The sequence below is a fragment of the Terrapene carolina genome, unplaced genomic scaffold (assembly GCF_002925995.2).
Source record: "Terrapene carolina triunguis isolate 2854851 unplaced genomic scaffold, T_m_triunguis-2.0 Scaffold558, whole genome shotgun sequence".
In the NCBI taxonomy this organism is placed as follows: domain Eukaryota; kingdom Metazoa; phylum Chordata; order Testudines; family Emydidae; genus Terrapene; species Terrapene triunguis.
The window spans coordinates 5,076,660-5,099,461 of NW_020664909.1; the positions used below are offsets into that span (position 1 = coordinate 5,076,660).

Consider the following 22,802-nt stretch of genomic DNA (forward strand, 5'->3'; position numbering starts at 1 on the left):
AAGTTGTAAAATCTCATTTTAGGTTGTGGGGTTTTTTTAGTTTTTTTTTTTTTAATTTATTAGCTGAATTTGGAAAGTGAAATAACTGGAATGTAGTTGATACACTAGCAATGGGGGTGGTTTTAAATACTTTTGATTCACCGTATTTTAATACCATTTCACTTGTCTTTCTGGCTTTAAGACAGTGCCCAACCTCTATAAAGTGTAATCTAGGATAACTATGTTCTTCTGAAGCCACAAGCAGCAATATTCAGGATCAGAGCCAAACCATTGAAAATCAAAGACCAACTTGGCATTCTGTTAACATTAATTTTATAAAATATCTTACAAGAACAGATAAAGTACTTGAGGTTACATAATAACCAGACTTGAAAAAGAATGTTGAATAAAATATAAATTAATTGAACACATCACTATGTTTATCACATGTTAGACAAGTTTATAAAAGGCATTTTCTGATAAAATAGTTATTTGGAAGAAAACCCTTCAAAATGGAAACTATTGCAGTCCTTTTCAGGAAATTATTCCTAGAAGCACTAAATTCCAGGTCAACAAGCAGTACCTGAATCTGTTTAAAATATACCATTCATCTGCTTCCAAATTTGTCCAAATTCAAATGGTTACCAGTTCAGAATAATCAGTGCAAAGTAAAGCTTCAAGCTGAAATTATGAGAGGAAATGATTTGGATACAAAAATCTAAATTCACATTATGAAAAAGTCTTTGCCAGATGTGCACTTGGATTATGAAACATTGACCCATTTGATCAGTGGCCATTTTAGGTTTCCATTCTAGCCAACCCATTAATTGGTTAATCACATGGAATTCATTTATTTCAGCGCAGTTTCAATTTTTAACTTATCTTTGGAAAGGATCCATGCTGCTGATGTTCATTAGTATTGCTCACCTTCTGATTCAGCAAATCTGGTTAAAATGCAGCAATTTTGCATCAAGGAAATAAATGCAGATGTTGGCATGATGGTCTAACGGAGGCTATTGTAGAAAATAGATCCATAAGCCCCACTTTTACACACACACAAGCATTTGAGCAACTTCATTCATTCGAGTATACCCACTACAGTCAGTCGTGTGCTTAAAGTTACATATGTTCACAGGCATTTTGCAAGATTAAACCTTTATTTTTTAAATTGTTAAAGGCATTTTAGGGAACCAAATTATTGTCAGATTTACCCCTCTCAAGCCCATTAAGTCCTGTGCAGTAAACATCAACAGTCTAGCAAGGCAATTTCACTCAATTTGGCTTTAAAGCGATTAACTGAAACAGGTCTGAGGCATCTCATGTTCCATTATGTAAGAGTGTCTGATTTGCTTTATCGTCTAAAGATCATAGAATCATAGACTTTAAGGTCAGAAGGGACCATTATGATCATCTAGTCTGACCTCCTGCATAACACAGGCCACAGAATCTCAGCCACCCACTCCTGTAACAAACCCCTGACCTATATCTGAGCCACTGAAGTCCTCAAATCATGGTTTAAAGACTTCAAGGTGCAGAGAATCCTCCAGCAAGTGACCCATGCCCCACGCTACAGAGGAAGGCAACAAAAAAAACCCAGGGCCTCTGCCAATCTGAATGGAATTTTTAGTCTGTAAAGCCACTACCTATGCTATTACATTATAAAGGTTCTTAAACACATGTACAAAAAACAAGTCATACCAAACAGGCTGGGAATGTTATTAAAAAAACTAGAAAGAGCTTGTGTAGAAATAATTTTAAAATATTTTACATGACTGTTCGTCTTGCTTCTTAATTGAAACATGGTGGTGTCATTTATTCTAAGATCCTGAATAAAATTTAGAAAATGAGAGAATCTATGCCAGTTTTATCCAATATGATTGGAAATTCCAACACATGATCTGCAGACTGTTTGCTTCTCCGTGCAATGTATTTTTTCCATCGTTGCTATTACTGGCAGTTATGTTAGAGCTATAATTAAGCAATTCTAATAAAATTGCAACATTTACCTTAACAGCATGTATCATTTTGAATTAACAATCTAGCATTTCAGCCAAATATAATCAATATGATGCAGGAAAGAAACCAATTAAAAGAGCTGAAAACAGCGTTCTTTGCGACAAAAAAAAAAGGGGGGGGGGAATTTACTTAAACAGAGAGCACTGAGTAAAACTTCAGCCAGAAGCCTTTATTATTCCTACCCAAAGAATGAACACTGAAAGGAAGCTGCAAATGCCCTTTTCTAGCACATGAAATCATTTGCTTAGATTGAAATAGAACAGAAACCCATCCCTGTAGCTCAAATACCTCTGATCATCTTGTTTCACTGGACCAAAACAGATTAATGATGGCCATCATGCCATGCTTTGTGATCCTGAAAAGGAATGATTTCTTAAAAAAAAAAAAAAAAAAAAGAATAAGCTGTTAATGAAATGGAGGTCTAGATATGATAATGGTAATTTCCACTTGGTTTTCTCAGTGACTTTGAATTCCTTACTTGAGATGTTTGGTTGTTCTTAAATCTTTAAAATAAATCCATGTGGTGGGGCGATTGCCCCACCCCCATGCAAGAGGGGGCTAGAGTAGACCAGAGCAGCTGGGCACGCCAGCAGCCAATCAGGGACGGGCCTACTGAGAGCCAATCAGGGCCGAGATTAGAGCCAGCCAATCAGGGCTAGGCTAGGCCCTATATAAAGGCTGCCTAGGAGAGGAGCAGGGAGTCTCTCCCAGGCCTTCAAAGGGTGAAGGTCTGTCTCCTGCGTGAGGAGACTAGCACCTGGGACAGCGCAGTGCTGGGCAGGCTCAGGGGAGCCGAAAGGAACTCCAGCCCGCTACCTGCCAAGCTGCAGGCCCTGAGGGAAGGGCCTAGCCGGTGCAAAGGGGCCGAAGGGGAAGCGCCCCAGGGAGAGAGACGCACAAGGGGAGAGGAGGAGGGCAGGAAGGCTGCCGCCAAAGGGTCAGGACCCAGTGTGGAGAGCGGGCCTGGGTCCCCCCCTTGCACGTACACCCAGCCATTGGACGTGGCAGTAGCAGACTGCACCGGACCCCTGATGCAAGGGGTTAGACTTTGGGGTGTGGTTGTCCACTGTGGCTGGGGTGCAGAGAAAGACTGCTGTTAACTCTTCTCCCTCCCTCCCCCCCAGAAGGGGGTGAGGATGGACTAAGGGGCACTGCTGGAGGGCAGTGGCCTGAAACAGACGTCGCCGAGCAGGGAGCAACGCAGGTCCAGACACCAGCAGAGAACAGACGATGGATGCAACACTACCAGCAGAGGGCACGCCCCATGGACTGAGCTAATACCCAGAGCGACCAGCGGAAGATGCCACGGTGGTGAGTCCCAACCTCCTCACAATCCATTTGTCGCTGAGATCTGATCTAAGTGGTGTAACTTTTACAACTTGCCATGAGTAAAGGAGAAAACCGAAAGATAAAAAGGAAATAAATATATACCACAACCTAAGTTTATCACAACTTGCAAGATCATGTACTGGCCATATTTTAAAATGCTGAAACTCCTCTACCCTCCACATGGTTCATCTGTTCAACAGTAAGAGGAGGGGAAAAAAAGAGTGAATTTCAGTGTTTTACATAAACAGGAAAGCAGCAATATGAGAATTACTGTGGAAGGTCTGGACTCAATTTGAGAGTCTAGCAAGAACAAAAAATAATGGACTTGATTTGGCTTGCATCAATCTGTGCTTTAAATTTAAAAAAAAAAAAAATCAGACTAAGGTAACACTGTTCCACCCATGGCAAAGAGATTTAAGATGTTTCCATCGATGCAGGAATAGTGAATGAGTGAATTTGGGGTATGAAAGATATAGTCTAATGCAATAGTGTGAACAGAGAGATTACTAAAGAGCTTTGTAAAAAGTATTCCTACAGTAGCATTAGGACTTATCAGTGCATCAAAGATTTAAAGTTCCCATGTCAATATGAACTGGTCCCTAAAGTCATGATGAACCAGAGGACAATCACTCAAACAGGAAATTAACTGTCATCCACTTTGCAGACGATAGGACTGTAATTTACCTCATCATTAATATAATTCAGCGAGATTCCCCATTATTCAGTATGCCTAAGGATACTTAAGGCGTGAACAACAGGTGCCCTTGGTATGTAACTTAAGTACAACATCAACATCTGCATTCAAATTTTTAAAAGTTGTCATATGTCATGTTCTTTAGTTTCATTACTGCATGTGTGGGTTGTTTTTTTTTTAAACTGGAAACTACATGGATCAAGACCTTGAAGACAATAGGTCACAAAATCCATAATAAAAAGAAAAGCTGCCCAACATCACTGTTAAAATACCTTTAAAAAGGCAGTTCATAGACAAAAAATAATGCATTATACATTCAGATTTTTTTCCTCTCTCAATAACAAAGCAATCTCAGAAGAAAACGCTCAGTAGTGAAGGCCACATACTTTTTTTTTTTTTGCATTTGTTTGATAAATTGAAATGCAAAAACCATTAAAGCCTCTTATAAAAGGAGAAATGGAAATACAGAGCTTCTGGAAAAAATGATTTAGTTGATGGGGCGGTCAGCATGGAAAATGTTGCAAATGCTACAGCTGAGCTGACCACCGTACAAGGGAATCTAAACAGGAACACAGTACAGATGTCCACTTGCCAACTTGTAAACAAGAAAAAAGCATTTCACAGATTCAAAGTTCAAGGGAAGTAAACTTCTTAAAATAATTTTGTCAGTTCAACCCTGATTTTAAAAGTATGGCTAGCAAAAATACAGAAGCCTCAGCCCATCTATGAGTCTTGATCAGAGCAGCCATCTTCCTCTGATAAACTACTGGAAACAGACCCTCTTCTAAGGATGACAAGAAAAGAAAACCTCTCTCTCAAATTCTCTCTCTTGCTCTCAGTTCCACACACACACATCCATGGAATTCATCTGCTGCAGGGACTTGCATGCTGCTATAGATTGAGACGTGGGGAGACTGGTGGAGGAAAGCAGGCAAATTCTCTTAAAATACTACGAGCCACATCAACATTATTCTGGGCTATTTCAAGTGCCCTCTTCACTTCTTCAAAAGAAAAGCCCTCTCCCATAAGTTTTGCAATTTTTGCATCCACATTTTCCAAGGAGGTGTCAGAGTTGTATGTTTTCCTGTGGTGGATTTCTGGTGCAGTCCTGCGAGGAAGTGGTTTGGGGGGTCTGGCTGGTGCTTGTGAACCATCTGTTTAAAAAAAACCGGAGAGACAATCACTACAAACTGGTTTAAACATGATGTAACGAGGTAGTGCTCAGTAGTTCAGGCCTCAAGTTAAGGGAGAACTCAAAACCAAGTTTTATGAAGCCTATTAAGAGGACTGTTTTAATGATTCCTTTCTTCAGCTTTGAAATTCTGGTGGAAACTGTATTAGAACATTTGCCAGAAGTGTTCACAACCTAAACAGTGCAGCCTTGTGTTAATAATGCAGTAAGAATCTGAAAGTGGAAGTGACTAGTCTAGTGGTTCTCAAACTTTTGTACTGGTGACCCCTTTCACATAGCAAGCCTCTGAGTGTGACCCCCCCCCATAAATTAAAAATACTTTTTAATATATTTAGCATCATTATAAATGCTGGAGGCAAAGCAGATTTTGGGGTGGAGGCTGACCGCTCGCAACTCCCTATGTAATAACCTCGTGACCCCCTGAGGGGTCTTGACCCCCAGTTTGAGAACCCCTGGACTAGTCTATATTTGCATTGTCCAAACTAGGCAAAAAAGTATTAAACAGCATAAGTAGTAAAAATTAAATCTGAATTTTAATGGTCATTTACTCTCAACAATGAGATTTTATTAATATCACCAAGAAGGATTTAGTCAGTTTTATTCAGGAAATTGCACAAATCAGTAAACTATGTAAAAGAAGACTCATCAAATAAACCTGAAGAGGAGAAACTAGCACTCATTTGTACATCATGAGAACATATTTCAGTCATTTGTAGTTTATTTCATGCATGTCAAGGGTGCTTGATACATAGGAAAAATCATTTCCTCATTCTGTCCCCGCAAAAAATTAATAGTCCAATAAATTTCAGTGGTGAGAAAAAGATCCCTAATTTTTTCTCCCCAAATATCACAGTTCACACATTTCAGATGTTGGCTGGGTATGCTACAGCCTGTCTGCAGTGCTTCATAGGAATGTTAACCTTCACAGTTAACACTGCCGCTAAGAATCATGATGTGCTGATGCAAAGAGCTAATAACCACAGCTTCTAATCTTTTCAGAGTCAAGGGGTTAGGACTCAAGTAAACTTGGTACTTTGCCCAAACCCCTTTATCCTTGCTGAGGCTACACTAAGAAGCTTGAATACAAGATGGCATACAGCAAAAATGCTTTGAGTGGGTTTTTTTTCTAATTTTTTATTTTTGCTTACCCCTTTTCTTTTTTTAGATTTGTATTTTTTTTTATTTTTTTTTTTTTTTTTTTTAAGGCTTTCAATCCTTTGAGAAGAATTCTGAAAAGTTCTACTGAAAATAAATAGTGCTCCAATGATATGTAATTAGAGAAAGCTTATGGCAATAACATTTTCCAGTTTATTTATACAGGTGGCAATAGCATTTTGTTTTTTCAAATCTTCCAGATATATCTTGTAATGCAAAGGAGCATAATAATTTCATTATCAAAGTTATACCACTATTCAATTTTATACAGGGAGAATATCTGGATTGTAATCCCACAGAGCACGTTAAACATCTTCAATGGATCAACCTAGTCATTTATGTAGATCTTTCAAGATGCATTTCCTGACTCAGTTTTAATCCCAACAAGCTTTTCTGAACGCATCAGTATGGGAAATCTATTGTTAAGTCAGACAAGATCCAGGAAATATTTTTCTAGAAAGATGGTGGGGTTAATGTAACAAATAGATGAGAGTAATTTTATTCAGATTTCACATTAAAAGACTGGGTTTAATCTTGTGCTGGAAACATTGCTTATTTTCTACACAACATGCTGATGAGAAAAACAGCAGATAGGATTATTTTGTCTTTATAAAGGACACTGAAGATGAAAAGTGCTATATAAATGCTAATGATAAAAAGACAATACAAGGCAGGATTGAGCTTACTGGAGAAAGGGGTGTGAAATACTTGTAGGATTAGATGATTAGCAATATTTCAGGAAATTTTAGTTACCAGTAAGAGAGAGGAATAAGTAAAATCAGGAATTCAGACTTATTTTACAAAACTCAATTTACAGTATTATTGAAGAATACGGTCCATAATTAAAATCAAAGTATGTACAATACTAGAAAGTTGCAAGACAAATAATGTAACATATGTAAATCTGAGGCAAAAAATGACTATCAAAGCAATTTTAGAAAAATTATTATGGAAGAAAAGTATCTAAAGAACAAAATACAATTAAATTTGATACAGTTTTGGTGAGTGTGAGAGAGAGAGAGACACTGACTAGTTCTGGCAGCTCCAATCTGAAACCCAAACCTGGAATTTTTTCTTGACTAAAAACTTCATGTTGCCTAAAACCTGCTGAAGCAATCATGTCATTTAGGCAGACCATTTTTAATTCTTTTTGAAGATTTGCAACACATGCGTTTTCTTCTCACTCCACCAATGTCTCTATAGCACAGGTCCTTTTAAATCTCCAGCCCTCACTCTTTGTAACTCAATTCCCTGTTTTTTTAAAATGCTGACACCTCTCTCAGTATCTTCACAGCCATATAAAATTTTAGCGGAATATGAGTATCCTGTTAGATTCTGAGCTTAAAAATACTAAGCTTAAACTGCACTTCCATCTGTACACAGAGAGTCAGAAGCATTTAAACAGGCCTTTCTTTCCCGCCACACACACTGATGCGTCAGCCACCTTGGATTCTTAAAAAAAAAAAAAAAATCTCTAGCTGAATTTTCAGTTAATTGTATATTCGTATATTTCAATTAATTGTTTCAGCCTCTGAGCAGGCAGCCTCAATCACGGACACTTCTGTTTCCATGCTGCCTTCAACCCTTAGGAAACTAGCTAATCCCAAAGCAGATAACGCCTGGGGACTGGCTAATTTAATAAACGACTATGGTTCACTAGCAGAAGGTGAGGGGGAGAAAGTATGTGGGGGGGAGAAAGAGGCCTCCTAGGCTGCTAAGAGGCAGGGATAAATCAGGACTCTTGCTGCCCGGGTAATGATGCCAAATAGCTTCATTTCCCCCTGCAGTGAGCCACCCCTTCTGTTCCCTTCCTGCTTTTTAAACATGTCCCATCAGCTGCTGCTACCAGTCTGGGAAGCAGCAGGGATAAGTGGCACCATGCAAGCACGCCTGCTGGTGGGTGAGAGTGAGGAAGCAGGCTTGTCATGTGAGGGTCTCTGTGGAGTGGAGGAAGGCAGACAAGTCTATTTGGGGGAGAGGAAAAAACACCTTCAAAGGGATATTAGAGAGCCAAGGGGATCTCACATTTTGAGGAGCTCAGGGAGCCCGAGTGACGAACTTCAGTGCCTCACTGTAGGATGCTAAGAACGTGTAAATCTTCCTCAGAGCCCTAAAGCCTGGGGCTCTACAAGGCATCACAGTGCTCATGCAGATGGTTGCAGACAAGATGAGTCTGAACTATATTTAAATCAACTTTTAAGTATGTAACAATAGCAAAAATGCACCGAGCCAGATGAATTTTTCCTTTCTCATTTATAAATAATGTAAAGAGGGCAAAGCATGATTTTACATTTATATTTATTAGCGCACCCCGGAGCAATGTGGACAATGGCATAACAATGCATTAAAAAGGCCAGATCATAGGCAGGGCTCCGAAAGGCACACAGCTTTGAACCCATTTCGCACAGAGCATATAAGTGAAATGCTAAGGAGATACAATAAATGTATACACAAGGGGCCTGATTTCCTCTACCTTGCACCTTGGGTAGTCATTTACATTTGAGCAAAGTGAGTGCAGAAGTCAGACTGCTCCATTCACTCATACCAGTTGTAGCATGTTACACCCACTTTCCACAGGTGTAACTGACTGCACAGAGGTCCAAGGCAGTGGAAATCGCAGCTGAATAAGAGAAGAAAAGGTGATGGGTGGGTGAGTGGGGAGAAAGAGTGTGTGTGTGTTCGTTCTAGAATTAGCGATTTCTCCCCTCATTATTTTTACCTGAACTCCCTCAGAATTTATACCATCACAATGTTTGATATATATATAAATCCTCTGGAACAATGAAAGTGAAAAATTGAGAGGCATTTTTGAAATTTTCAGTGCTAAATAAATTGCTGTGTTTGGTACTTAGATACCACAGTGATAGGTGTCAGAGACAAACAACATATACTATATTTCACCATATGCAACCTTTCTTGATATTAAAGAATTCTAAAGGGCTGTCATTCAAAATATACCTGATAGATACATTTTCCCTTACAAGTCAGCAATTAAGCTGAACGTTCTAATGAAGCAGGTATTATTCCCATTTTATAAATAGACAGCCTGAGGCACAGAGGGGTCAAGTGACAAGGTGTACAGTGAGTCAGTGGCAGTGCTAGGAATAGAATTTACTCTAATGAGTGGACTACATTCACTTCCTTTCTAACACCGATCCAACAGCAATCCTAAAACAGGTTTGGAATGAACAACTGCTGGCTATTAGAAATGAATGGTTAAGGAATAACTCAAACACTAAGTTATATTCTCCATACAAGGTTGTCTTTTGGAAACCTGAAGTAAATTGAATCTGTTCATTCTGAAACTTATTAATTTCAAAGGATGGAATTACAACCACTACAAAGACAACTTTCCAATTATAGCATAGCATGATTTAACAAACAGTTGTCATTTAATTCAAATTAAATTGAAAATTTTTATGTACATAGCATGCTGGATTAGTATATTTATAGCAGAGGTTAAAGCATATGGATATTTTAGAAGATGGTTATGCAACACATCTAAGTAATGAAGTATTTACTAAGCAATATCAAGAAAACTATTTGAAATCTTAAATAGCAAGCATCTTGCAGTCATTTTGCAGAATTAAAAACTTCTCTACATCAGCTTCCTTTGTGGAGGGCTTTAAAATACACCAGGTCCCATGAAAAAAAGCATATCCATTAAAAGACTATGCAGAAATGTAAATCACCGTGTGAAAAGCAAGCAAGTCCTTTTTAAGTGAGCTTTAAAGAAAAGTCTTAGAAATAATATAAAATTCACTACCTTCTATTTTGAATGGATGAAACAACCATTGTGTTTTTATATTGGCACAGAGGGAAAATTGTGGTGTTGTAGCTGCGTCAATCCCAGGATATTAGAGAGACAAGGTGGGTGAGGTAATATCTTCTTCAGAAGAGCTCTGTGTAAGTTCAAAAGCTTGTCTCACTAACCAACAGAAGTTTGTCCAATAAAAGGTAATACCTGACCTACCTGGTCTCTCTAATACCTTTAAGATAATCAGCTTGTTTAATATGTATATTAAAACAGCACCTAGAAGCCCTTCAGTCAGAATCAGGGTCCCATTCTGCTAGGCAGAAAGACAAGAGCCCTGTCCTGAAGATTTTATAAACACACGTGCTATAAAACCCATTTTCAATGCTATTTAAATAGTGAGCACCAGCATTCTGTTAGGGGAATTGTAGTCTTGAAAACGCTATCATTTATTTGAGACATCAAACTGAGGTTCTAAACAGTGGTGATCATTAAAGATCCCCCTGGCACTTTTCATGCTTAATCCTGCCTTTAGTTTCAATTGGAAAGTGTTCTTCACTTCCTGATCTATATTGCAGTATACTGGTGTAACATACTGTTAAAGGAACAATGTCAACTTTACCGTTTATATTAAAAAAAAAACCACACCACACTTTGGTTGGAAAATCTATCACCTACTGTTGTTGCAAGTAACACCTACAATTACTAAAACTGACAGACAAGAGGGGAAAAAAAATCATGTTTTTCAATGTGTTTACTTTGTGCATTTGAGAATAGTTTACAATTTCACTATTTGCCCTGAACACCAATCCTAACAGCTACATGCACACAACTCAGTGAAACTACTCACATGATTAGCTCAGGGCCTCTGTTGGCCAGTTTCTCCTGATTGTATGGGCTTTCATGCAGCAAAAGGAGAGAAAATACATTTGTAAAGAACAGGAAAACTGACTGCAAATAGGCAAAGGACTCAGGGATTGGGGTAATAATGAAACTACTTTTACTTTATTTCTTTTTAACTGACTAGGTTTATAGTTGACAGTGTCCCTTTAAATAGCTGCGGTCTTGTACTGCAAAGGCGAGTACATTCATTGGCTTATTAAGTGATTTCTACTGTACATAAAAGGATAGACTCATAGGACTAGAAGGGACCTCGAGAGGTCATCTAGTCCAGTCCCCTGCACTCATGGCAGGACTATTATCTAGACTCTCCCTGATGGGTGATTGTCTAACCTGTTCTTAAAAATCTTTAACAATGGAGATTCCACAACCTTCCCCTACGCAATTTATTCCAGTGTTTAACCTCCCTGACAGCAAGTTTTTCCTAATGTCCAACCTAAACCTCCCTTGCTGCAATTTAAGCCCATTGCTTCTTGTCCTATCCTCAGAGGTTAACAAAAAAAGTCACCCTCCTACTTGTAACAACCTTTTATGTACTTGAAAACTGTTATCACATTCCCTCTGTCTTCTTGTCCAGACTAAACAAACCCAGTTTTTTCAATCTTCCCTCTTAGGTCATGTTTTCTAGACCTTTAATCATTTTGTTGCTCTTCTCTGGACTTTCTCCAACTTGTCCACCTCTTTTCTGAAATGTGGCACCCAGAACTGGACACAATACTCCAGTTAAGGCCTAATTAGCGCAGAGTAGTGTCTTGCTTACAACACTCTTGCTAATACATCCCAGAACGATGTTTGCTTTTTTTGAAACAGTGTTCCGCTGTTGACTCACATTTAGCTTGTGGTCCACTATGACCCCAGATCCCTTTTCGCAGTACTCCTTCCTAGGCAGTCATTTCCCATTTTGTATGTGTGCAAATGATTGTTCCTTCCTAAGTGAAGTACTTTGCATTTGACCTTATTGAATTTCATCCTATTTACTTCAGATCATTTAAGCAGTTTGTCCAGATCATTTTGAATTTCAATCCTATCCTCCAAAGCACTTGAACTGCCTCCTAGCTTGGTATCATCCGCAAACTTTTAAGTGTATTCTCTATGCCATTATCTAAATCATTGATGAAGATATTGAACAGAACCTGCGGGAACCCACTTGATATGCCCTTCCAGCTTGACTGTGAACCACTGATGATTACTCTCTGGGAACAGTTTCCCAACCAGTTATACACCCACTTTATAGTAGCTCCTTATAGACTTTCAATCTGTCATTGGATCTGTGTGGGGGCAAGGGTCCAGCCATGTGAATCCAATTGCAGGATTGGATACATTATAAACTACACTGTGAAACATTTGAGGTTCCTTCTGGATCAGAGATGTTATATATTATGGCCATCTTCTCAATTTGTTACATTATGTTGACTAGGCCGTTACAAACTGGATATGGCATTTTAGTTGCTTTTGGGTTTCCTGTGTATTTTTAAAATGTTTTACAGTGCCCAGAGCCACGGAAGTCACATTGGTACATATCTGAGAGAACAATATAGAGGTTTAAGTTATATTTTGTCCACAGAGCAATACAAGGAGAATAAAATTAGAACCAAGAGGCACAGTGGCCCCTGCATGACTTCTGACCTCTTGTGATCTCCAAAAGAACAGGGAAAATCCCTTATCTTAAAAAGAGAAGAGAAAAAAAAGGGATACCAGAATTCACATAAGCATTTCATGTCTATGGCTAGGATTAAAAGGACTCACCTTTAAAAGGGAAAAGAATTTTCCTTTTAGTCTACCCAACCCTACAGATCATAGGATGGACCAGCCACTCTGGGATTTTATGTCCTTTCAGAAGATCCATCTCCATTGTTCCTCTGATGGTTACCTATCTGTTTTTTGTAGGAAGAGAATTGCCGGCTCTTGTTGTGAATGACAGCAGCCTTTCCTCACAAACAGGATAGCGATGCATGCGCACTGGCTGATGTCTGCCAGTTTGTCTGAGCTAAGATTACTTGCTTTCTTAGGCTAGTACTTTGTCTAAGCATGGTTTTTCTTCTTACCTGAGGAGGATGGAAGTGGATCGTAGTCCTGGGATGTTCTATTAGTTTTGACATTTTCCACTGTTACTCTTCGAGCAGGAGGCAAAGGAATTACACTATTAGCCGGATCAAAAAAGAGATCTATAAAAACGAGAGGATACTTAAAGTTAAAAATGTCTGCAAGGTTCATGCACACGGGGCCAGATTAGAGCTGTATGAACAAGAAGCTTCAGGAGAGAAGGGATTGTGAATGCAAACAGGAGTGTTCCTGACACTGAGACACACACGCATTCATGCAGTGGGGATGTAACTATACCTAGAGATAACCAGGGGAGATGGTTAACTTAATATAGTCTCCCTCCCTAACACATATTAAAGAAACTAGTGATGGGGTAAGCAAGCTTTGTGTCTGTCTTTGCCAATTACTGAAGGCAGATTAAAAAGTCAAAGCAGAAAATTAGAACATTCTCTCTTCTCCATTTTTAGGCCCCTATTGAAGGCAGTACTTCAGCAAGTGCTTAACTTTAAGCAATGCTTAAGAGCTGTCTTGAACAGGTTGCTTTCCTCAACTGAGTCTTCAATCCATTTACCACAGTGGGTGCAGGGATATGTATGTTTTTTTGTGGTGATCAAGTCCTGGCTGTACACTCATTAGATCTGTTGCATGGCTGTGAAATCACCTGAAGGCTTGTACTGTCACCAATCATAATAAGGCTTTGGAAATCAGTGTCTAAAGAAATATTCAAAAAAAGAATGAAATATCAATCTACACAAGCATGTGTCTCCGTGTAGTCAAAGGCACTTATAAGATTAATGAACAGTGACAGTACAGATCATAGCTAATACGTACATATGGAAAATGTTAAGTGACCATAAAATGTACTTTCCAGATTTTATGTGAACATTTATAAATTATATTACATTATTGTTATGTTATTTCCAAATAATTTTCCACATAACCTTGTGAATTGCAGATAACATTAGTTTATCTTCAGTACTCAATTTTAGAGTAATTTCTGTCCCTGCAATTCACAAGCATGAACCTTTGATTCTTGTAACTTGCAAAGTCATCCATATGCAGTGGCTTATTTGACAAGATGGATGGTGAATTGAACTGTGTCAAGAAAAGTACAGAGTACTAGCACATTATTCAACATTCAGATCTTGACAGATAGCAGAAAACGTCAGAAAGTGTCTCTTGGGTTCATCTAATTACTCTCAGGCACTTGTACTGCAACACATTTACTTGAAGCTTTTAATTGAGGGGTATTTTTTAAATGAGCTTGCCATTTCAGAAGAGTAGTTAAAAGACGAAAACACTTAGTGTATTTTTATGCTTTGTTATTTTTTGCAATGTGTTATGGTAAACCTGCCATATTTCATTGTGATTGATACCACTCCTTGCAATCGTGTGATGTGAACTGAAAAATGTAAACTTGATTTCTAAATGTTTCAGATAATTTTTTTGTCCCCACCCCCCCCCCCCTTTTTTTTTTTTTGCTGAGCAAAAGGAATACAGCATTTAAACAAACAGTGCAACAAAGCATGTGTAGTATGTAGCGATGTTAGAAGTATTGAAAATACTATTTTACCTGACTCTTTGGTAGACCCTGTAAATAACTTTTTTGCTAAAGCATGTCTACACCTCTAGAGCCACGTCTCTTTCAATGTGGTATTTCATAGAGAAACATTTAAATATCCAAATACATACATGACCTTTGGGCTGACCCTTACAGTGATAGTTCATGCCCCAGACAGCTCACAGTCTATCTTTTTGTTCTGTGTTTGTACAGTGCGTAGCACAACAGGGTCCTAGTCCATGCCTGGGGCCCCTAGGCACTACTGCAATACAAATAAATGACAACACAATAATCATCAATGCCAAGATTTTCAAAAATGTGTTCTCTTAGGCTCCTCATTCAATATTTAGGCACCTAAATTGACATTGGGTACAACGGGAGCTGCTGTGAGCTCAACCCTTTTGAAAAATCAGGTCAGTTTAAGTGCCTGGATTTAGAAGTCTAATTTTGCTACCTATGTTTGAAAACGTTGGCTCACTAACTACTGTCCCTGGGAGACAAACAACACTACAGAAGATCATTCCAAAAACAACAAAGTTTCTAAACCCAGTTCAGGTTGCTAAGTGACAACGTCCTTTACGTATGACAACAGTAAAAAAACCTGAGCCAGAGGTTCCCCAACTCACCCGCCTTTGGAGATTCATGTCCTAGGCATGCCTCCCATTGGCACAAGGGAAGGGGAATCTGGATGGTGCCAAGTTCAAAGCCTGCAGAGGGTGGGGGTGGGGGGCACTAAATCTCCACGTGACCAGCACGTGTTGGGAGAAGGCTCATGTGCTCCACTTGTAATCCCGCTGCCAGAAGCAGCACTAGTGCATGTGTGAGGTGGCTCTGCCTTCTCCCCGTGTGCACATGCACATGATGGGGGCAAAGACACGCGTGTGGTAGTGCTGCCACCATGCTGACTCCCAGCACAGCCAAAGGGTGGGGGGGGAGAGGGTATGCGTGTGCATGTGTGAGAGAGAGACCGTGTGAGTGGAGAAAGGGAAGTGAGTTCACACAAGGATCTGCTGTTCCTGTGGGAGCTGGCCGGCATCAGGTTCTTTGGCCCTGCTGAAAACTTCAGTGCACCCCCCACAGGAGGTGCACACCCCCCAGTTTGAAAACTAATGACCAAAGCACTTAAATGTAAGGAATGAATAGTTAAGGACATAATAAACCCTACACTGTCCACATAATGAATAAGTTATTGTAAAGGAATCCACATTTAACACAACACAACTACCTCAACTCTGAACCATGGATTCTTATTGTGTATTCTATTATCATCTTGATTTTGGAATTTAACTATTTTCTTTTAAGTGATGTAGTTAAGTGGGAAATATTATCCAAATTTAAGGTGTCAAATTATGGTAGAATTTTTCAGTAAAGTATTTCTATAATTGCTGTTCCTGGAGAATAATGCGTCTGTAATGTAATTTAAAAGGAAAAGTACATAAGACTGTTGATTTATGGTAAAAATTATGCACTTATATCGACTCGCAGTGGAGGCAGATCAATGTGTATTATCAATGTGGACACAACATGCTTCTTTTTCAAACAGATTTTTCATTGTGTTTATATTTTGGGATTACCGGTAAAAGAACAGTATTCTGAATCAGAGCTAAGGGTGTGGGGTTGTGTTAAAAATAAAATAAAGTTTAACTAATTATCTATCTTGGCAGGATGGCAGAGATGGGGTCCAAGAGTACCTCTTAATTTGTGAGCCTATTAGACAAGAGAGGGACAACCAAAAACCTCTCTGACAGGAAAGCAAACCATCTTTCGGGATCATTTCTGCCACCCACTAGCATCACTGCTAATTTGTCTGGAGCCTCAGCCAGCTTGCTCTCAATCTAACAACCAATGCCATCCACGTGCTGGGAAAGCAAAGACTACACACCAGCAGGGTTTGATGAAAACAAGACGGAACTGCCTGTCAACTGCATACTGCTGACACCACTGCCCAAAATGCCTTACTGTATCCCTCAGGAGCTGCTGAAAGAAGAGACGTGACAATACAGAGCCTTGGAGATCACCACAAAACAGAATCCTTAGGGTAGGTAGATAATTGGCCAAAAACATCCTCTGAAACCTCCCAAAGAAGAAAGAAGGGAACCCCTCAACAGCTATAGTATGTACCCCAGCCCACAAGTAAGTCCACAATCATTTTGGGAGCAATCTATATCAGAGGCAGCAAACAGAACCAACTTAATCAGCATGGAGCCCCAACCACTGTACATTAACAGGAGGAAACCAATCAAGCCAGTAGCACAGTTTCTGTGCCATATGAAAACTGGACTGAAAGACAGACAATAATTTGGGGATATGAATTTTCATGAACAAAAATGGGATGAACTGCAGTTCCTTGCAATCGGGGGGGGGGTTACAATTTATATAGTTTAGAAGAAAGATTTGACAGTGACAGTTCTATCAAATATAAGTTGTTGTTCTTTGCCCTTCTTTTCTGGTGTTGTCCCCAGTCAAAAAGAAGACTAAATTGTATATTATATAGTCCTATAGAAACTAATACTCGGTGGTGATATGACAAATGATGCACACTGGCAACAGAGAACTCAATGAAAAACTTGGCACTTCAAAATAACTATTCCTATTAGAAAAATGTTATTTACCAAAATGTCATGTCTAGTATGAAAATATTGATTTTATCTATTACATGGGGAAAAGAAAAGTAGAGACTATTTTATATTCTCTGAGATGTTTCATCTCTATAGTTTTAAAAACTAACCTCTCCAGTTTTTAGACAGTTAGCTATGGGCAAAGGTATTTCTAACAGGCAATGACAACTTTATCAGCTCATATAAGCTTCTGCTGTAAATGAAAATACATTAAAAACTTGGTTTGCTTGGTGACTCTTACCCGAAGGAGGAAGGAACAGTTCATGTCCTGAAGAGGGTCTGCTTCCTGAGCCCAGAGGTTTGGAATGCTCAGTGAGGCTGTGCCGAGCGGGAGGTGGAGGTGGAGGAAGTGATGGTGGGGAGTTGTCAAATGCATCTTCGCCTGCATTTAAAGAGCAAAACTTCATTAAGAATAGTACAAAAAAAGAGTGAAGCTTAAAATTGATTTTCCATGGCTGCTAACAGAGGCTCTCACTCCTAGGGTTTTCCAGAAGTTCAGTGACTCCAATAATGAAATTGTAACACTGGCTCTTATTATGCACAACTGAATGCTTTAAAACATGCTGTGAATGACCTTTTAGTGTACTCAGTTTGGGATTTTTTTTTTTTTAAGATTTACTCTAGGTTATAAAATAATCAGCGTGTTGGTGGCCAGTCTGTAGATGTTGCACCTGAGTGAAATAAAAGAGCACTGAAAATTACTGTAGGATGATCGCTATGTACCAGTAGCTCAGTGAAATAAAATTTAAATTTAAAAAAAAATGTGCTGACCATGCTGGATTTGATGTATACTGTGTGTGACCTTACACAGGGATAAGCAGATCTGGCCTAAGAGGCCAAGAAGTGCAGTCCTGGGGATTCATGGGAGACCTCACCCTCTACATTATGAGAGAGGAGCAGGCAGGTGTAAATTCAAGGCTGTCAAGGGGCTCTCTGCACTCTCTGTTACTGCACTATGAAATTGAAGTGTGAGCTAAGGCACCTTATAATGCATAGTGGGTTAGCATACTGAAATCAAAGAGTGAAAGCAATCAGAAAAAAAAAATGGGTGTCATGCATAGTGGAGCCAACACTTCACAACTGAGCTCTGGGTAGGCTATATAACAAAGGTGGGCAAACTACGGCCCACGGGCCACATCCGGCCTATGGGACCATTCTGCCCAACCCCTGAGCTCCTGGCCAGGGAGGCTCGCCCCCGGCCCCTCCCCCGCTGTCCTCCCTCCCCCGCAGCCTCAGCTCACTGCGCCACAGGCTGCAAGGGCTGCGAGCTCCTGGGGTAGTGCAGCTGCAGAGCCCGGCTTGACCCAGTGCTCTGTGCTGCGCGGTGCATGGCTGGCTCCAGCCGGGTGGCATGCGATCGCGATCTCTGGCGGCAATTCGGCAGGAGGTCCTTCACTCCCAGGCGGAGTGAGGGACCGTCCGCCGAATTGCCGCCGAATACCTGGAACTGCCGCCCCTGTCCGGAATGGCCGCCCCAAGCACCTGCTTGAGAAGCTGGTGCCTGGAGCTGGCCCTGGCGAGGGGGGCAGGAGTCCCGGGGGAGGGCGTCAGGGGGGGCGAGAAGCGGGGGGGGGGTCAGATAGGGGGCAGGGGCCGGGCCTCCCCTAACCAGCCCTCCATACAATTTCTGAAACCCGATGCGGCCCTCAAACCAAAAAGTTTGCCTGCCCCTGCTATAGAAGGTGGCAGAGGGCAAGCATAAGACTCCCAGCATGGCTGAGAGGGTGGCTTGGTTAGTGTCTGCTGAACTGGAGAAGTTGAGGGGCTCTAGGAGAGGGAACTGGGGACTAGGATTGGGAATGGCAACGTTTGATGATTCTGGGCACTGATCGTACTCTGCCTTAGACCTTAATCTCTTGATGTAAAGGAAACAAACTCCAGATTTATTATCTCCAATGGTGCTATTAGTCACTCCCTTTTATATGATAAAATGAAAACTCAAATTGCACATAAAAAGTCAGCCCCTTCCCCAAATTTAGAGAACTTGAAATTTGACTAATTCCAATATTACGTGACTAAAATCTGATTTTTAGAGTAAAAGGTTTCTCTACTGTTTACCATCAGAAGACGAATGTAAACTGCCATTGCATCTGTTTCTGGCATGACACTAAATCCTGACACAACCATGGTAAACTTTCCCATTTTGCAGGGAACGGGTGTAGCACCTTCTATTATGGGATCAGTCTTCACCAACTGACCAATGTTGGGATTTGGATGTTAATGGGTAAAGGTGAAAGAGCTCAGTGCCTGGACTGAGACAGGCACTGACTGCAGATCACTGCATAATTACACTCACTTGTTTTCTTCAAATAATCTAGCCCACATCATTTGAATCTCTTAATAAACCTATGAATTTATTTATTTTGCTTTGCAATAAGCTTGGTATTTGGTTGATTTTAACTATGTTAACCATTAAAGATTTAACAGCGAAAGGTCTGCTACCTAAAGGGGGCACCAGAAGATCATAATCGGAGGGTGTCCTGTTGAGCAAAGAGCTGTGTTTTGGGTTGTCTCTGGTAGGAGGCCGTGCAGGCGGTAAAGATACTGGAGCAGTGGATGCATCAAAGGCGTCTCCTGAATAACAAAGCAACAACAAGAATTTAATGCTTTCTTATGGCACCTCTAATTGTGTCAGACTGGCTGTCTTCTTCTAGAATTAAAAACAACTAAATAAAAACATACCTAACTCCGGGGTTTTGGATTTCTTCATCTCTGAAGCAGCATTGTGTGTTCCATTCATTATACCAGCACACTGACCATTCTCACACACCCTTAAAGCAGAGATCAAAGGAAGAAATCAACCAACCACCCAAGTTTTCATCCCCCAAATCACAAAATGAATGCTATAGCACTACATAGATTGCATTCCTCCATTTGTTTTGATGTAAGTTGTAACAACTCTTTAAGCACTCATAGTGTTTTTCACTTTCAAAGCATATTAAACACAGTAACAGATTAATCCTTACAACAGCCTTCTGAGAAATTACACTATTCTGCTGATGGGGAAACTGAGGCACAGAAATTAAGTAATTTATGCACGTCTCCATTGCAAAAGAGTGGAAGAGCTGGGATTAGACTTTAGGAATTCCTGGCTCTCAACCCAAAGCTCAGTCTACTAGAATATGCTACTTCTCCATATTGTAAAGTTACATATGTAAATTCATCCTTATTTTATTACTGAAATCAAACAGTAAATATACTGGAAATAAAACCCTTTAAACAAGAACAAACCCATGGAAATAGTGCATGTCTGTAATATTCCTAGTCAAACTCTTAAAATAAAAGAATTAACTCTGCCCAAAACAATTTAGTGTGTCTCCATTAGATCCTCTGTTGTCAAAAAAGTGGTGTATTGCTTTGTCTTTTATATTCAATTTTATCCTTTCCTCCAAAGGGAAACAAATTGTTCTGTAGAGAGAAGCCTAAGTGTCAAATTGGTTGCTAAAACTTCCCAGAACTAGCAATCCTGGTGATTCAGGCAGTAAAGTAGAAAGCTACGGAAAATCCTGGCATAAAAATACAAATTATCCTTAGTGGATAATATATGATAACTCTGCTAAAAGGCTCAGGATACTAACAGGAAACTAAAATCACCCAATAGTGAATGATGTGCTATTTGAACAAGTGTTAAAAACCAACTGGGGAATGGAGGCACCTCAACTCTGTGACAAGAACTGCGAAGTTTGTATAGGTAGGAATGATCAAAATAAGCTTCTTCAGTTAGGGGAAGGCTATAGGTCACATTACATACACCATTCTCACAAATCATTGACCCTTTCAAGCTAGAGAGATCTAGAGTTTCACCATTAACAGGAATGTAAATAAATCTATACATGCTGGCCATATGGAAGGGATGGATGAATAAAGCATGTGCAATTATTTAAAGCATATAAACAGGAAAAAGGAAATGGAATTGTGTGTGGTCCCAGGAGCTATAAATAGGAATAATGAAATGAAAATAAAGAATAATTATTTTCCTGACTGTCTGAAGAAAAACCTTCCTATTGGTGAGACCTATTATATTGTGGAACAGTCTTCCAATGGAACTGGAGAACGAAACATTGCTTGAGTCCCTTGAAGCTAGACTGATTATATCACTTGAAAATATACGGAATAATCCACCCTTGACTCCTTATCAAGGAGGAAAGACGACTTGCCACAGACAACAAAGTGTCCTAACACAACTCCCTGCCAACGAGGAAGTCTTCAGTGTGACCAGGCCATAACAGCATATCCTTTGCACTAGAAATACAAGGTAAGCAATTATTAAACACCCCACATCCTATATCCCAGCTACCTTTTTTTCCTCTTTAAGGAAATACTTTTTGGAGAAATATTATAAACAGAATGATACAATTGTGTTATATTAGTAGGGGCCTAATTAGACTGTTATACTGAGACACTCATCTTTTCTCTCCTTTCCACAACACAGACAAATCTGGCAGTAAGATAAAGTCAGCTACAAAACAAATCAATTGACTAACTACAATGCAATCCATTTGGTATATTATAATATGACTTTTGGAAGTGTACTATAATACTAGTACAGTGGCACAAAGTCTTAAATTAAACATGTATTCAAAAAGCACAGAATGGGATGCTTGAATTCAATAGCCACAGAACTACATGACATCCACAATAACAACTGCAGTCTCTTTATCTCCTTTAAAGTATCTGGGCTCAATCCAGAATTTTAATGAAGTCACCCCAAGATTATTTTGGCCCCTTATGAAGTCCTTGTCACAGCCAGAAAACTATGCACTCTCATGAGGCAGCCAGCCAGAGTGTAAAATCTCCAATTTAACTTCAAAATGGAGAGGCCAATAGGCATACCCATGCTTACCAAACATTTGTGATGCGTTTTGAAGGTGACAACGGAAATTTGGTACGACTCCACAAAAAGTTACAAACTCTTTCAGCAAGTAAAATGTATACTAGTTACACAGCTGAATAAATTCACTTATTTATGAAAAACGCATTGAAAAAGCTCCTAATAGAGCTTGCTGAAAAACAAGAGGTGAGAAGGGGTGCCAAAATTTTTTTTATGAAAACAAAAAACAATTTTTAATTTTTTTCTAATTTTTGTGAAAAAACTGAAATTTTCAGACACTGAAAAACAAAGATTTCAGTTTTTGTATTTTCAACAGCAACAAAAATTAAAGGAATAGCGATTTTCCACAAAAATTGTCATTTCTACAAAATAAGTCCTTTTTTGTCAAAAAACCTTTTTTGAATGAAAAATATTGCCTAGCTCCAGTTCCTAAGTATATGCTGTTGGTCGGAATCAAGGTTGTTTGTGAAACGTATAATTTTGAATGTTTACACTTCAGCACTGACATTAGCTAACAGCAGAAAGTTAATGTAACATTTGGAATATTTATATAAATTCATTCAACAGGTCGTTTCTGTACTTTCTTAAGTGTCACAGGTTTTTATTTTAGGCCTCACTTTCTTGTTATGTATGTAATTTGTACAAGGGTTATTACATGAAATCACTGCAGCAACTTTAACTATCAATTAAGGACGTTTTCTGTGTGGGATGTCCTGGATTAGCGCTAGCC

General features: G+C 39.5%; 1 protein-coding gene across 1 annotated transcript in view; it reads right to left on the reverse strand.

The window, feature by feature from the left end:
* Positions 1 to 4,187: 4,187 nt before the first annotated feature.
* The window catches only part of CBLB (Cbl proto-oncogene B), a 193,596-nt gene continuing 174,981 nt past the window's right edge, over positions 4,188 to 22,802 (reverse strand). The window contains exons 14-18 of the mRNA XM_029913263.1: positions 19,909 to 20,012; positions 19,684 to 19,815; positions 17,483 to 17,623; positions 13,065 to 13,184; positions 4,188 to 5,172 (exon numbers count right to left, since the gene is read on the reverse strand). Coding sequence (XP_029769123.1) covers positions 4,910 to 5,172; positions 13,065 to 13,184; positions 17,483 to 17,623; positions 19,684 to 19,815; positions 19,909 to 20,012 — 760 coding nt within the window. The 3' untranslated portion in view covers positions 4,188 to 4,909. The remainder of the gene's footprint in view (positions 5,173 to 13,064; positions 13,185 to 17,482; positions 17,624 to 19,683; positions 19,816 to 19,908; positions 20,013 to 22,802) is intronic.